This window comes from Lepus europaeus, chromosome 6 (genome assembly GCF_033115175.1).
Source record: "Lepus europaeus isolate LE1 chromosome 6, mLepTim1.pri, whole genome shotgun sequence".
NCBI classification, from domain to species: domain Eukaryota; kingdom Metazoa; phylum Chordata; class Mammalia; order Lagomorpha; family Leporidae; genus Lepus; species Lepus europaeus.
Genome location: NC_084832.1, coordinates 55156358 through 55173416, shown reverse-complemented (window position 1 = coordinate 55173416; position 17059 = coordinate 55156358). Strand labels below are relative to the sequence as shown.

At 46.1% G+C, this 17059-nt stretch overlaps 1 protein-coding gene across 1 annotated transcript in view; it reads left to right on the top strand.

Annotated features, from left to right (window-relative positions):
• The window catches only part of VWA8 (von Willebrand factor A domain containing 8), a 403863-nt gene that overhangs the window by 341120 nt on the left and 45684 nt on the right, over positions 1-17059 (top strand). Inside the window, exon 38 of the mRNA XM_062194118.1 lies at positions 15359-15467. Coding sequence (XP_062050102.1) covers positions 15359-15467 — 109 coding nt within the window. The remainder of the gene's footprint in view (positions 1-15358; positions 15468-17059) is intronic.

Here is a 17059-nt window from a genome sequence, read left to right as displayed (position 1 = left end):
AACTCCAGTCTGTGTAACACTGAAACACTGATCACTTTCACAGCAAAGCCTCTTACAGGAATGATCCACCTGGACTGATTCTACTTCCAGAACTCCCTTCCTTCACCTTCCTCACTTCCCTTCCCTCCTACACATCCTCAGAGTCAGTCTTGCTGACGTCACAAGTAACCACCCCGTGGCTGCATTCAGGGGACCTCTCACTCATCATCTTGCCTGGCTGTGAGCTGGGCTAGGGTGGGCAACACTCCCTCCTTGGTGAAGCCCATCTCCCCTTAGCTTCCAGGATGATCCCAATCTCCTGTCACCTTCCCTCCTGCCTCTCTTATGTGCTGCTGCTCCTCTGTCTCCTGTGCTGGTCTGTTTCTCTCTAGGGCCACTGCTCTTTCCCTCTAAAACTCTCTTCTTACTCAGCTTCATTCATTTCCATGATTTCAGGTGAATAGTGGTCATAAAGTATGCTAATAAATGAAATAGTCACAGAAATGGTAGGGATTTGCAATAATGTGTTAGAAGAAAAAAAAAAAGCAAGAAATTGTCTTTAAAGAGAGAGGCAAACTCACAACAACAACTGGCATGAGTGGGAGAAAGAGACCAGGGAGAAGGAATTTCATAAATAAAAATTCTAAATGTTTATCTATACTTGCAGATTGACTTGGATTGTTTGTTTTTGTCAATGCCCATGTCAATTACTGGGGAGCCCATGCCACAATGATAAACACATGTCTCCCTGATGTTCTTCAGTAAGGGAGAATATGTTCAGCAGTGGTGAGCCCCCGCTACTTCTCCAGTTATTACGGTTTTCACAGAAACCTCCCCATGCTCTGATTAGTTTATTCAACTTCGGCTTGGCAGAATGAGTGGGTTTTAAGATGAGGCATTCGGTCGTTAACAATCCTTGGTGAATGTGGACATGCATGTAGATTGCACTGGGCGCCGAGCAAGACTGTAGGAACACAGAGCTCTTCACGTAAGCTGCCATGCAGTGCTCTTGTTTCAGCTCAGCGCCTCTGCTGTTGTTCTTTCTGCCTGAAATGTCCAGCCTGCTTTACTGTCTGACTCGTACTCTTTCAAGATGCCCCTAGAGGAGTGGAGGGTGGCCTTGGGTGCAATAGTTAAGACATCCATCTCCCATATCTAGAGCCAAGATTTGAGTCCTGGCTCTGCTTCCAATTCCAGATTCCTGCTAATGCGTACCCTGGCAGGCAACAGTCATGGCTCAAGTACTTGTGTCCCCGCCTGGTACCAACATGGGAGACCTGGATTGCGTTCCAGGCTTCAGACTTTAACCTGGCCCAACCCCCACTGTTGTAGACATTTGAGAAATGAACCAGCGGGTGGACAATCCCTTTATTTCTGTGTGTATGTGTGTGTGTGTGTGTGTCATTGTCACTGTCTCTGTCTCTTCTAAATAAACATGAAAATAAATTTTTAAAAAAAGAATCCCCATGGACATTGCCTTTTAAAAGAAGTGTCCCCTGACACTTGTCCAGATCCCCAGCCTGGGTTAGGAAACCTTTCTGCGGGCTGTATTGACACACTGTGCTGACCCTGACTGGCTTCCACCCACTCTCTACTCTGACTGTTGAGAATGGGTATCCCTCTTACCTCTGGCCGAAAGCTGCGTGGGACAAAGAACCAGGTCTCATTTGGCTCCGTATCCACAGCTTGAGCAGAGACCCCCGACTCACAGTAGTTGCTTATAAAATAAACTATCGTAGCCCAACCCCCACCCCTTATCCACAGTGTTACACTTGTGCAATTTCAGTGACCTGTGGTCAAACATAGTTGGGAAAATTCAATGGAAAATTCCAGAAAAAAGTGAGTAATACATTTCAAATTGCACATTGTTAGGACTAGCTGAAATCCCACATCATTCTGCTCCATCCCTCCCAGGACAGGAGTCATCCTTTTGCCCAGCCTGTCTGTCCTGTACGTGCCCCCGACCCATTTGCCACACAGCAGCTATCTAGATCAGCCGCCACAGTGCTTGCATCCAAGTATTAACAATGGCTTCAACACACAAGAGCGGTGATGCTAGACATTTTATTGCAATATGTTGCAATAATTATTCCCTTTTATCATTGATTACTGTTAATCTCTTATTGTACCTAATTTATAAATTAAATTATCACAGTATATATCTATGGGAGCAAAAATGTTGTATAGAGTTTGCCACTGTCCATAGTTTCAGGCATCCACTAGGGGTCTTGGAACTTATCCCCCAAGGATCAGTGGATACTGTACTGTAGGCAAGAAGGCAGTCTGATAGGCAAGGAAGGAAGAGCAGCATTTATAGGGTTATCTAAGCTATGTGTGTACATTGCATGTACATTGTTTAAAAAATTACATTTAGGGGCTGGCGTCATGGCCGACTGAACTAAGCTGCAGCCGACAATGACAACATCCCGTATGGAGTTCCAGCTTGAATCCTGGCGACTCTGCTTCCGGTTCAGCTCTCTAGTAATGTGCCTGGGAAAGCAGTAGAGGATGGCCCGAGTACACGGGCCCCTGCCACCCACAAGAGAGGCCAGGATGGAGCATCCTGGCTCTTGGCTTCAGCCTGGGCCAGCCTCAGCCATTGCAGCTATTTGGAGAGTGCACCAGCAGATTCAAGATATCTCTGTCTGTCTCTCCCTCTCTATCTTCAAATAAATGAATACATAAATCTTTAAAATAGAAGAAGCATTAAACTTATCAGACTTGTTGTAAAACATAACCTAGACGCAAACACCATCAACTCTTTTCACTGATTTCTTATTTGCACCAATGTCTCTGAACAGCATACTGATGTTTCTTATTGATTTTTCCATTTCAGGCATTCTCTGTCAACTTTACTCATGGAAATTCAGAAGGTTGATTCCTTTAAAAAAAAAAGTTTTATTAATTTATGGGAAAGGCAGAGAGAGAGAGAGAATCTTCCCTCCAATGGTTCACTCCCCAAATGCATACAACACCTGGGGCTGGGCCAGGCTGAAGCCAGGAGCCTGGAACTCCATCCAGGCTTCCTGTGTGGATGGCAGGGGCCCAAGCACTTGGACCATCTTCCACTGCTTTCCCAGGCGCATTAGCAGGGAGCTTGGATTAGAAGTAGAGCAGCCCATACTCAAACTCATATGGAATGCCAGCATCACAGGCAGTGGCTTAACCCACTGTGAATTTGCTATCGCTTTCCTGTCCCTACTATACAATACACGCTTCCCCAGTAAATTTCTACGGGGATTGTGGTTCAGCCAGTGTTCAGGTTTCCTGTTGTAGTAACTGGGTAAAACGTTATCGGTCAGCAGGGCCGTTTTCCACCACACTTCCTCATTTTCTAGGTGACAAAGTCGAAAAGAAGTGACTTTGGCCCAGACCTCTCACCTGTTACTGCCAGCACCAGGGTCGAAAGCCAATTTTCTAACTCCCAGTAAAATGGTTTCTCTGTGACATCAAGCTGCCTCTCAAAGAAAAAAATACTTTTAATTTTAAAAGCCTAGTAAATCAGTTTGAAGAGAAGCCAAACTTGTACATGATTATATAAAAATGTTCTTTAAACTTAGCTTTCATTTTGCTCAAAATGATCCCCAGGGACTTTTAAATCGGAATCAAAGTGAATGCAGATAAGGCTCCAAGTAAAGAATTTAGAGCTAAAAATAATTTGGTGTGATTTTTCATTTTGAAAATGAAAAAAAAACTGAGGCCCAGAGAAGTCAGTGGCTTGCCCAGCATCACACAGTGAGGCTAAAACTGAGCCCTCAGCTTCCAGCCCAGAGCTCTCCCTGGGGCACACCCGTCCTCTCACCCATTCCTATTCCTGTTGGCACAGATGCCCCACCTCGTTCTCTCTGTTAAACATACGCATCTCTAGAAATGACATTTAGACATGACACAGCAAGTCAAAAAATGGAGTTTTTTTTTTTTAAAGTTTATTAATTTATTGGAAAAACAGAAAGAGAATATGATTCTTCCATCTGCTGGTTCACTCCCCAGATGCCTGCAGCAGCCAGGGCTGGGCTAGGAGTCAGAAAATCTACTCAAGTTTCCTGCATGGATGACAGGAACCCAAATAGCTGAGCATCATCTGCTGCCTCCCAGGCGCATTAGGAGGAAGCTGGACCAGAAGCAGAGGCAGGGCTGTATCCCAGGCACTCGGCTATGGACTGTAGGCCTCTTAAGTGGTAATTTAACCCTCCGTGCAACAATGCCCACCCTACATATGTTTCATAAAGCGAGGGTTCTGTTAGGCTACCTGCCTTAGCTGCACAAGTAGAAATATTACACTGTGTTAGGTCCTGGGGTACAATGATACCAGTGGAAGGAGACAAAAATGAAAAATTTCCAGGAGTCATAACGAACTATAGTGACACAATAGAAGGTAATGCAGGCCCTGGGGGAATGCGGGGGAAGGTCAGGCTGCCTCTCCTCAGCCAGTTCAGCCTCAAGGCCCTGAGTTAGAGTTTCTGTACACGTACTCTCTTCTCTCTGTGTGAGCCCCTTCACTGCCAGCGACCCGGCCACAGCACCCCTGGGCAAACATATCCAGCTCCATGTCCTGGAGTTTGTGCCACCTCGAGCTCTCTACCTCCCAGGCCTCCCGACACTAGCATCATTGAAGAGCTCCAGGATCAGGAGGCGATGCAGGGACACGGGGGCAGAGGCAGGGGAACTTGTTCGAACGGCATCCTGGTCCTTTTAGGAATCAGAGTACACATGGGGAACTGAGATTCACGCTGTTAAGGAAACTGGTGAACCAACACCAGGGAGAAAATGACCAGCTTGCTCATGTTTGATTATGTAAACCCCTGATTAATTACAGTCATTGCATGAGATTTTTGTTGGTTTCTAATTACCATGTAGCTCAATACCAATGATCCGTGACATAAATTTGTATCCTATTAACCGTGCCCTACATTTAGAGATCTTTACCCAGTGGTATTTAGTGTTCTAATTTGGTTGCTCACATAGTAAGAGCCATCACAACCTAAAATTAAAACAAGGCTTCACAAAGTGAGATCTAATAATATTCTTTCCTCCTACTCAGAAATTTCTGCTTTCCAACTTGCTGCCCGAGTTTCAAGAGAGCAGCTGTCCAGCTTCTGTAGGTTCCTGGTGGCGTGCACGCCACTGCGGCTGGCCTGCGGCCTTGACATGGCTACAGTGAGGATGCAGCCATTCACCAGACTGTTCCCCAGCTCTGGCTGCATGAGCACTGTGCCAGCTACGGAGTAGGGTAGGAAGAGTAAGACCCAGTCCCTGCCCCTGCGTGGTCACACCTAGAATCACTGCCAGCTTGCATACGTCTTTGTATATACCCCGCAGCTTCGATTCATGGCAATACTGTTTACTTATGCTGAAATACTTTTCTCTAGATATCCTATAATAAAAGTGTACATTAAAGATCCCTAATATTTGAATTTTGTTTTGTGCTCTGAGCCCATATGAGCTAGCACAGCAGCCTGGAAGAGTCCCTCCCACAATGAGCATCAGAGCATAAAACCATAAATGTTCTCAACTAGTGAGCAATGAGCTACAGCCTCCTGAGTGGTGTGTGTGCAGTGTGGATTGCTTATTTCTATGCTGCCTCTTTAAAAAAATTTTTATTTTATTTATTTGAAAGAGTTACAGAGAAAGAGGGAGAGATAGAGAGAAATCGTCCATCCAGTGGTTCACTCCCCAGATGACCTCAACAACTGCACTCAGGAGCCAAGGGCTTCTTCCAGGTCTCCCACGTGGGTGCAGGGGCCCAACACTTAGGCCATCCTCCGCTGCTTTCCCAGCCACATTGACAGGGAGCTGAATCAGAAGTGGAACAGCCAGGACACGAACCAATGCCCACATGGGATGCCAGCATCGCAGGCAGCAGCTGTACCCACAATGCCACAACGCTGTGTTGCCTTTTCTTATGCTGCTTTTTTGTATTCTGATGAATAGTTTCACTTACAGTGTCTGTGCAAAACTATGTGAGTGACAGTGCTTGTCCTACTGGAAGCACAGGAAGACTGTTATCTTTGGATGTGACTGCACAGGTTTTACAGGAACTCTGGGTATTGTGAGGAATGGTTGGGGAAATTCAGGATAAACATCAGGAGGCATGGTTTTGTAAACATGATCGTAGTCTGAGATGATAAACCCAAGTTGTATGAAGCATAGTACACGAGATGATGGCTGGCTCATCTTGTGACTTCGGTAGAAACAAAGAACGTAGGAAACCAGTTGCTGAGATTTGATGCCAGAAATATCTCTGCACAGGGACTGTGCCGTGATAAGCTGTCCCTCACTCATTCAGTTAGCGCCCCTATTTCCGGGAAAGAATTCCCTACATAAAAGCTTTTGCATGTGGTTGTGTTAGGTGCTTCCGTGTATTCTTAGAACCTGGATCATATTTTCAAAGTTTCGCTTCTAATACACAATGCTGGGAGGAATAGCTTTTCGTTTTGTTTTGTTTTTTTTTTTTTAAATAGGTCTGTGTTATTTATTTGAAAGGCAGAATTACAGAGAGACAGAGGAGAGGCAGAGAGAGATCTTCCACCTGCCGGGTTACTCCCCAAATGGCCACAATGGCTAGGGCTGGGCCAGACCAAGGCCAGGAGCCAAGAGCTTCTTCTGGGTCTCCCATGTGTATGCAGGGGCCCAAGGACTTGGGCCATCCTCTGCTGCTTTCCCAGGCCATAGCAGAGAGCTGGATCAGAAGTGGAGCAGCTGCTTGCAGGCAGAGGCTTTACCAGCTAGACCATAACGTCTGTCCGAGGAATAGCTTTTCTACCCACCCTTCCCTTTTCCTAACTACTCTTAGCACCTCAGAGAATTCTGTTACCATGGAAAGCAGAGTAGCTTTAGATATTTCCAAATTTACTGTATTTTGGAAGACGTACAAGACTTCAGGTCGAGATTGAAGTTACCTGGCCAGGAAATGCCATGAGAGGTCATTTAGCTTTTGTAATGATAAAAGTTTATGACATTAAATGTCTCTTTCCAGGGCTACCTTGCAGCTAACCGAACCAGAGCATTTGTGCAAAATTGTCAGCTTCAGTTGAGGTTGCCTTGCCTTCACCAACCTTCAACTTGGAGGTCTAATGGCTGGTTTTCAATTTACTACAGCTTTAAATGTTAATCTTTCTGGGGCCAGTGCTATGGCGTAGCAGGTAAAGCCCCTGCCTGCAGCACCAGCATCCTATATGGGCACCCCTTCAAGTCATAGCTGCTCCACTTCCGATCCAGCTCCCTGCTAATGCACCTGAGAAAGCAGTGGAAGATGGCCCAAGTGCTTGGGCCCCTGCACCCATGTGAGAGACCTGATTGAAGCTCCTGGCTCCAGCCTGGCCCAGTCCTGTCTGTTGCAGCCATTTGGGAGTGAACCAGTGGATAGAAGATTTTTCTCTCTCTACTTCTGCCTCTGCCTAGGCCTCTCCCTCTTCTCTGTAACTCCAACTTTCAAATAAATAAATAAATCTTTTAAAAAAATTAACCTTTTTGAAGGCCCTTAAAAATAAAAGAGGCAAAAATAGGAAGGGTAGAATATATAAAGACATGACAGCTTGCCCTGCCCCTGCTGCCTCTGACTCTCATTAGCAGTTGTTTTTGTGTGGATGTTTAGAATACTGAGTGTGCTTGTGTGTGGTGGCAGCAGGAAGAATGTATTTCCGTGCCAGTAAACTGTTGCCGTGCCAATTATTTGTGGGTTTTTAACATGTGTTTTTGACATTCACCTACACACAATGATAACAACATTTGGTTTCCCTTAAAGATTTGTGTCTAAGTGTAGCCTCTTAACCCGTGAAACACCTTCTTGATTCCATCATGCTGCATTCCATGCTCCCAGATTTTCCAAAAATCATCTTCTTCATCTTTTGTTCATATTTGCAATTAAATAGAAGACAAAGAAAGACTAAATAAGGTACTCGAAGTGACGCATGAGAAGTTGCTTTGGATGGGTTCTGCAAAACTCTGGTTTTGTTTTGGAGTCACGCAGACAGCTCTGTCTGGCCCAGGGAGCCAGGAGACAGGTCATCACCCTAGACTCAGAGGCCACAGCAAGGAGCCCCTCTGGGGCCCAGGGAGGAATCCAGCCCAAAACGGACTGAGCCGAGGCCTTGGGAGGGATCGAAGTCCAGCAGAGATCAGTGTGAGATCAAGATCTAAGAGAGGCAGGAGCCGACGTGGGCATGTGTCCTGCCTCTGCTGGACGGCTGTGCTGACCAGCGGCCCCACTGTGCATCAGTCATGAAGTGGCAGGCAAGGCTGGAGGAGTCCCATCAGGCACCCATATGGCAGCTTACTGTGGGGGAAGATTATATGTGGAAGATGAAACTCTTAGTGTTCTGCCACTGAGTAGCCTCCCATGCACATATTTGGCAGAGGTTTAGTAAGCACCATATGTCAAGACTGTATGTAAAAGCCACTGTGCAGCCACTTCTGGCAGATAATGAAAGGTAAGGTAGAATATTAATAAATTGATATTTTCTTCCCCCTTTAAACCCAAGCCTGAGTAGTAGTTTTGTTCATTTCAGTCGGGCTGAGTGTTTTTGTTGTGTGCATAGTAATGGCTGTTGTTAGAGAGGGTCCTCGTTCCAGTGAGAAAGTTCTTGTCTGAAATTTGGTGCATTGAGATAGAGAAGTAATATAGAATGGATACAAATATGTGTTCTAGAGCACCTAGATAGAAGGAGGGGCATGTTTTTGGTTATAGTTTCAAATATTTACTAAGCACATCACTTATGCCAAAAGTCAAAAATACACTTGGCCTTCTGTGTCTATCACTTCCCCACCAGCAGATTGAACTAACTTCAGATCAAAAGCATTTGAAAAAACACATCTGGGCTGAATGTCTATTGGATTTTTTTCTTGTCATCCCCTAAGGAATACAGTACAGTAACTACTGACGTAACACTTAATTGTTTAAGTATTATAAGTAAAACAAATGTGTTTTACAGTGTATGCGAGGAGGTATGTAGGTTCTATACAAATACTATACCATTTTCTATAGGGGACTTGAACACCCAAGGATTTGGGTATCTGAGGGACTTGTGAAATCAGTGCCCCACAGTTACCAAGGAACAACACTCCCTAGGAATGTCAGGGCAGAAGGAGAAGGGTAACAGTGTATTGGGTTGAGTTTGGGAGGTGGGCAAAGGGGTCCAGTCGAAAGTCAGGTGGAGGGGTTGCTGGTAGCCTTGAAGAAGCTCATAAGAAAAGAAAGGAACCCTCAGGGCTGGCACTGTGGCAAAGTAGGTTAAGCCTCCGCCTGCAGCACCGACATCCTGTATGGGCACCTGTTCAAGTCCCAGCTGCTCCACTTCCAATCCAGCTCCCTGCTAAATGGCCTGGGAAAGCAGTGGAAGACGGCCCACATGCTTGGGCCCCTGCTGCCCACATGGGAGACCCAGAAGGAGCTCCTGACTCCTGGCTTGGAGTTGACCCAGCTCTGCCATTGTGGCCATTTGGGGAGTGAACCAGCGGATAAAATACCTCTCTCTGTCTCTCCCTCTCTCTGTAACTCTGCCTCTCAGATAAACAAATAAATAAATCTTTAAAAAGAAGAGGAGGAGGACATCCTTTCTGTACCGTTGGACATCTTCTACTTGGCAGCCGTGGATCATCCATTCTGCTTCTCACCTGCTTGTCCCAAGCCACCCTACCAGGCATCTGTCTTCAGGGACAGGGAGTAGCTCTCATGTACTGCATGCCACATTCCACCCCTTCTGCCTGCCTGCTGCTTCCTAGCCTTTCCAACAAAGGAAAAATGACTTGTTTATCATTTAGTAAGAATAGTGCTTAGAATATGGATGCCCTCTGGGGTTGGTTATTTAGAGCAAATGAATATTAGCTAGGCATTGTTTATCATTACATAAATTACTGTGTAATTAGTGGATATTAGTGATCAACAGTCAAATCTTTCTCTGCTGCTTTTTTTTTTTTTTTTTTTGGCAGAGTTACACAGTGAGAAAGAGAGAGAGAAAGGTCTTCCTTCCGTTGGTTCACCCCCCAAATGGCCGCTAAGGCCGTCGCGCTGCACCAATCCGAAGCCAGGAGCTAGGTACCTCCTCATGGTCTCCCATGCAGGTGCAGGGCCCAAACACTTGGGCCATCCTCCACTGCCTTCCTGGGCCACAGCAGAGAGCTGGACTGGAAGAGGAGCAACCGGGACAGAACTGGCGCCCCAACCGGGACTAGAACTCGGGGTACCGGCGCCACAAGCAGAGGATTAGCCTAGTGAGCCATGGCACCGGCCTCTTTCTCTGCTTTTTAAGGGTAAATCGATGAGTATTTGGCAGCGGATATTACCACCAAGCTAGGGAAGAGCTAACGATAAATTATGTATTCAATGGCTTCGCCAAAGTTTGAAGTTGGTACACAGAGGGGCAAACTAGGGACAAAGGTATTTTTCTCATGTTATTATTGTAGAAAGTATGGGTCACTTATGGAAAATAGGTGGCAGTTAACTTGCTACTTTTTTTAACCAACTGAATTTACGCAAAAAGCCATTATCCCTAGAAATATGTTAATATAACTTTCATTGTATCTGTATCTATGAAAGAAATTTCTAACCTTTAGGAGAGAATAATCTCAGACAAGAGTTTATGTGCATAAAGTTTTAAGCTGTACATATTTATTTACTTATTTGAAAGAGTGACAGAGAGAGAGAGAGAGAGATCCTCCAATGTGGTTCTCTCCCCAAATGCCCACATCAGCTAGGGCTGAACCAGGCCAAAGCTGGGAGCTGCAAACTCCACCTCCCATGTAGGTGGCAGACTCCCAAGTACTTGGACCATCCTTTGCCACCTCTCAGGTTCATTAACAAAAAGCTGGATGGGAAGCAGAGGTGGGACTCAAGCCCAGGCACTTTGATATGGGCTGCAGGAATCCTAAGGGCAGGGAGCTTATCCTGCTTCACCACAACTCGCCCCAGACAATAGTGTAGTTTAAGCAGATGTAGTCAGTGCCTTATGACTGCTTGTATCTTCCTGTGCTGTCTCTTTGTGCCCCCTTTAGATTTCTTCCCTTTTTCTTTGTTCTAGAAGCAAAGATCCTGTTCCACGCACTTCTGTATCCCTGTGAATAGTCGATGTACCATAAAAATGCATAGGGGGGACGGTGGCATAGTAGGCTAAGTCTCTACCTCCAGTGCTGGAATCCCGTATGAGCACCAGTTAATGTCCTGGCTGCTCTTCTTCCCATCCAGCTCTCTGCTTGTGACCTGGGAAATCAGTGAAAGATGGCCCAAGTGCTTGGGCCCCTGAACCCACATGGGAGACCTGGAAGAAGCTCCTGGCTCCTGGCTTCAGATTGGCTCAGCTCTGGCGGTTGCAGCCACTGAGGAGTGAACCAGCAGATGGAAGACCTTTCTCTGTCTGTAACTCTACCTCTCAAATAAATAAATGAAATCTTTTTTAACAAATGAAGGTTGGGAGGGGCCAGTATGGTGGCGCAGTAGGTTAATCTTCCGCCTGCATCACCAGCATTCCATATGGTCGCTGGTTCGAGTCCCGGCTGTTCCTCTTCCCATCCAGCTCTCTGCTATGGCCTGGGAAAGCAGCAGAAGATGGCCCAAGTCCTTGGGCCCCTACATCCATGTGGGAGACCTGGAAGAAGCTCCTGGCTCCTGGCTTCGGATTGGCACAGCTCCGGCTGTTGCAGCCATCTGAGGAGTGAACCAGTAGATGGAGGACCTCTCTCTCTCTACCTCTATAACTCTGCCTTTCAAATGAATCAGTAGAATCTTTTTAAAAAAATGAAGGTAGGCAGGAATCATGGTGCAGTGGGTTACTTGCTGTTTGGGATACCTGCTTCCCACATTGGAGTGCCAGTTCAAGTCCCAACTATTCTACTTCCGACCCAGCTGCCTGCCCATGTGACTGAGAAGCAGCAGATACAGGATGACTCAAATACTTGAGTCCCTGCCACCCACGTGAGAGACCAGGAAGGAGTTCTGGCTCCTGGCTTCAGCCTGTCCCAGCCCTGGCTGTTGTGGCCATTTGAGGAATGAAAAAGTGGATACAAGATTCTCTCCTTCTCTTGTTCTCACTCTCGTTCTCGGTCTCTATCTCTCTTATTTCTTTCTCTCTTTCAAATGAATAAATTTTGTTAACGATACGTTTTATTTATTTGAAAGACAGAGTTAGAGAGGTAGAGAAGACAGGAGAGAGAGAGAGAGAGAGAGAGAGAGAGAGAGAGAGAGAGAGAGAGGTCTTCCATCTGCTGGTTCACTCCCCAAATTAAATAGTGCCTGTTTCAGTGATTGGGATGACTTCCTGGAACCCTTTCTGGATGAAACTAAAGGAAATGCATCCTGGTTGCTCCTCAACATGTGCATGGAAGCAGACAGCAGTTTATCACTTTTCTGAATGGCCAGTGGCTCTGCAGCATAAGTCCATCCCCAGGGAGTGAGCCTCCTCGAATGATAGGCCTTCCCTCCTGTCTGTCCAGGTTTCTGTTGTGCATTGGACTAACTGAGCCTTTCTGTTGAAGCTTTTATGAATCATTGTCAGTGCCTGTAAGAGATTCCCTAAAATGGCTCTGAAAGCCCCTTAGAATATGTGCTCCTCCCATTCTTCCAGGGGTGGGGAATGTCTGGCCTGGGGGCTGAAAGCATTTGATCTAGTCCTGCCAAGGCAACCGCAGGTGAGACCCTAAATCCAGTAAATCTATAGCAGGCTCTCTTTTGAGTGGATAATTGTTTATGGCCTGTGAATGATGTTATAGATATCCAAATGGCCCTTGGCAGAAAAAAGGTTCCCCACCCCTGGGAAATATATTCCTGTGAGAAAGTATAATGACATTTGCACAGTGATGCCAGATGAGGTAAACTCCCCATGTGCCATGCTCCCAATTCAAGATCCCTGGGATTTTATGGTATACATGTCTCATATTAGTCGATTTTGAATCTCGCTGCTTAGGGTGGGTGGGGGGCTACCTTGTCGCTGACTACATGAGAAGGGCCATTTCCCAGGGACTAGACACTCAGGTGCTTGTCTGCAGGGACATCTCGTAGCCTGTTTTCTCCCTCCCTCAGGCCATCATGGCTGGCTTTACAACCTCCAAAGCTTGGAGTGGGAGATACCAGGGTGGGGGAGCAGGGGGCATTGGAGGGGCCTTTTGTTTGCCTTCAGCCATCATTTTTAGCACTTGTTTTATACAGGGCTATTATTCTTTTATAGCATAACTGGATGGTGTGAAATGTCTAAAAGAGATAACTTTTTATGAAAATAGTTACTAGACACATGGAAATTTGTTTTTCATACCTCTTTTAGTCTTATTTATTTTTAAACAGCATACCAGAAGGCACACACACCCCAACGTGAGGAATGATACTGAGAAAATTACCACTGCTCAGACCATTTTTGGGACTTCTCTTTGAGAATTGGCTTATGGAAGAGTCGTAACTCTTATACATAAACCAGGCTCACTGTTGCATAATTGTACCTCGTTTTGACCCATACTCTACCTGAAGCTCCATATTTTGTTTTTACCAGATTTGGAATAATTGAATCAGTCACAGCATATTAACTCTAGAGGAATAGCAGAAATCATTTCGCTCACCTCTCTTAGTTTCTGGTGGGAAAGTTGAGGCCTAGAGAAGGTCATTGGTTTACTTCAAAGGTTACATATTGAGTTAGTAGATACATTATACCAGAAATCAGCTCTAAGTGTCCTTTGGTTGTTTATTAAAAATCAAATCCACTTTGAAAGAACACATAATTGCTGGCATCAAAGATATTTCAAAAGAACATTCCATGGATTCTGACGATCCTTCCAGAACCAGTTGAGAAGCTACAGGGGCAGCATTATTGTAATAAATGCATCTTCCTGTGTAAAGTGAAAAAAAACATAGTATATAAAGCTGTTGGAAGAAAAGTCCAGGGAAGGGCCAGTGTTGTGGGGCTGTGGGTTGAGCCATGGTTATCATGTCAGCATCCCAAATCAGACTGCCCGTTCATATCACAGCTGCTGGACATCCAATCCAGCTCCTTGCTGACGTGCCTGGGAGGCAGCGGAAGGTGGCCCAAGTGCCTGGAATCCTGCCACACTGATGGGAGACCCAGATGGAGTTCCTGGATCTCGATTTGAGTCTGGCCCAGCCCTGACCATCACAGCCATTGGGGAACTGAACCAATGGATAGAAGATCTCCTTCTGTCTCTCCTCTCTCTCTCTCTCTCAAAAAAAAAGGAAATACAGGCTAGTGAATTAAAATCGCTTTGTGATGATCTAACAGTTGAGGTGAACTCCTCGACATAGGCCATGGAAGTTGTGATTAGTTCATCCCTAATCTCCATTTTTGTTTGCAAAGACCTCAAATCACCTCCTGTCTACCTTTATTGATCCTAACCTCGAGAAGGAAAAGCACACTCACAAGTGGGTTCACTCTAAGAACTGATCTGCCACGTGTTTCAGGCCCAACAATCTCCCTCGTCCCCACTGTAAGCACTTTGAGGTCAAGACCAACTCTTCATGGCTTTGTAGCCCCTTGGTACTCTTCAGGATCCCATCAGTATGTTCCTTGTAGGACTTATAAAAGAACAGTTTATCATCTCTTCCCTGAAAGTTGTTAACGTTTGAGAGCAGGCACGCAGTGCCCACGAAGTGTGAACGCTTCAGGGTTCTTCTGCTGTGGACTTGGACCCAGTCAGCCGATTACTGGGACTGGCGTTCCTGCGTGGTTATCAGCTGTGCTGATTGAAACGGCGACCAATGGACTGCATGCTCCCCTAGAGGAGGGCTAGCGTACCACTTACTCTGTCTGAACTGCAGGCATCATAAATCCAGCATTAAAGATGAATTAGGAAAGCCACAAAATACCATAATAAAATTGGAGTGAGTCCAGAAAATAAATCAGCAGTTTTGAGTATTTGCAGATCTATAGACATAAATCTGTCACTCCGGCACACATGCATTCATTTTCTGAGGTTTTTTTTTCCTCCCATATATTTTACATAAAATAACAGCTCTCAGAGTAATGGGGTTTCTTTGAAAGTGAAATAGATAAATGTGCATTTACTGACTCAGCTGTATCAGCCAGACGGGGATCCTTTTCATGTCTATTTCTGGTGGGCTCTGGTTTTCCCTGCTTTGGGCGGGTCTCCTGCCTTGTGAAAACATTCTCAGAGCATTCTTCACCAGGACAATCGTGAAGCTGAAACCCAGCCCACTCCTTTTCTTCCTTTAAAAGAGTGTCCTGAAATTTTAATTCATCTCCTTCTCAAATAAATGGATGTTAAATCTGATTTTAAAAATATATATATATATTTTTTTACCATACACAAACAGCATCTATCACGTCATGAGATCCCTTCAGAACTCATGGGGAAAGAAGCCTTCTCTCTGTCACGGGGTTCCAGGTGTTGGTCACAGGACAGTGATGACCTCTCCCTTCTTCATTTGTAGATAACAATCCACAGAGACAGTGGTGAAGATGTGAGCTCCCCCAAACACGGGAAGGAAGACCCAGACAACATGCCCCACGTGGGCGGCAACACTTGGGCTGGAGGAACAGGTGGGTAGCAGGAGTGTTCGCCCGGCTGGAGCATCCTGGGGTTTGCCAGGCCCATCCGACCGGCGCAGCACTCTGTCTGCCACCCCGTGACCTGAGAGCCTTCTCACCCTCTCAGAGTCCCCTCGTTCGTCAAAACAGGGCTCTCTCTGCAGGTTGCGGTGAGGATTAAATAAGATTCCAAATGTAAAGCCGCCAACCATACAATGCCTGGCATAAGAAAAAGTGTTAATCCTGTGTCTTTTACATTCCATGCCCTTTGGGATCCTGCCAGAACTCTAAATTCTTTCTTGAGCAACGGACTCGGAAAAGAAATGATCCTTGTCTCCTAAGCCAGTGCGATGAGGATGCGAGATTTCTGAGATAAGGGGGTTGGGGCTGTTTGCTGTGGTCCGTTCCTTCCTCTTGGCTGCCTGGCGAGCACATTGTTCCCGTGACTGACTGCCGTCTTCCTTTTCCTCCGTGGCAGCTGCAGCAGACACAGCTGCTGGGCCACAGGAACAGAGCCAGACTGTGTGCTCTGTCTGAGCTTATCTCAGCCCAGCCCTGCGGAGTGCTGGCAGGAGCTCAGGACTTCACCTTCCCTGAGGATGGTCCCCTGTCTCTTGGCCTTGACGCCCTGGGCAGGAAATGGGTCTCTGTGCGGAGACAATGTGCTATCAAAAAGGCCCAGGGACCTCTTGTCCAGCTCTGTTTATTCATCAAGCAGCAGCCTGAAAAGAGAGGCTGTTTTTAGAAATGTCCTTTGATCTGGAAGTCAGTGTCAATGCAAGAAGATTTGATCCATATGGAGTGCACTGTGGGGCGAGGCGAGCTGGCCAGACACAGGGCTCCCCACACCGGGCTTCCTTGGAGTGAACATTGTTGCTTGCTGCTCAGCTCAAACCTAATAGCTCAAGTATCTCTCCAGACTGAAGACCTGCATTTGCTTCCCCAGAGCTTTTATTTCTCAATTGACGAAGGCGCTTTAGCTTTATATCTCTCCCTCCCTCCCTCTCTCTCTCATCGGCTCTCATCTGTGACTCATCCACACCCAAGGACGCACTCCTGTGGGGAAGGAAGGCAGGTCCCAACCACAGCGTTTCCACCTGTGGGTCCTTGTGCACTTGCTGCTCCCTCTGCCATAGGTCGACCGTGAGTGGCAGCCAGGATCACACACATCCAAGAAGGAATTTTCCACAGCCCAGTGCTAAGTGCAAATGAAATCAAGTGTGCTCCAATCCCAGGCTAAAAATACTGTAATGAATGGACTGTTCTCAGGGTTCTTCTCAGGAGGAAATGACCTACCAGGGAAGCAGTCCATGCTGAATTCTCATATTTTACTTTATTAGCCCAATGAAAGCCCTGAGGCAGACAACAAAAATGCAACATAATTTAACCAATGTCTAAACGCTTTCAAATTTTCCACCTAGTGAAACTGGAAAGGACCTCAAGCTGTGTAACCAAGAATTATTGAAATGACAACAGGAAGTACAGGCTTATATGTGCCAGATGCTGTTCTACACATTAACTAAAAATATCCATATCCCCCTTTGCTAGATGAGGAGGTTGAGACGCAAAGAAACGAAGTATCTTTGGGGAAATCAAGACACACA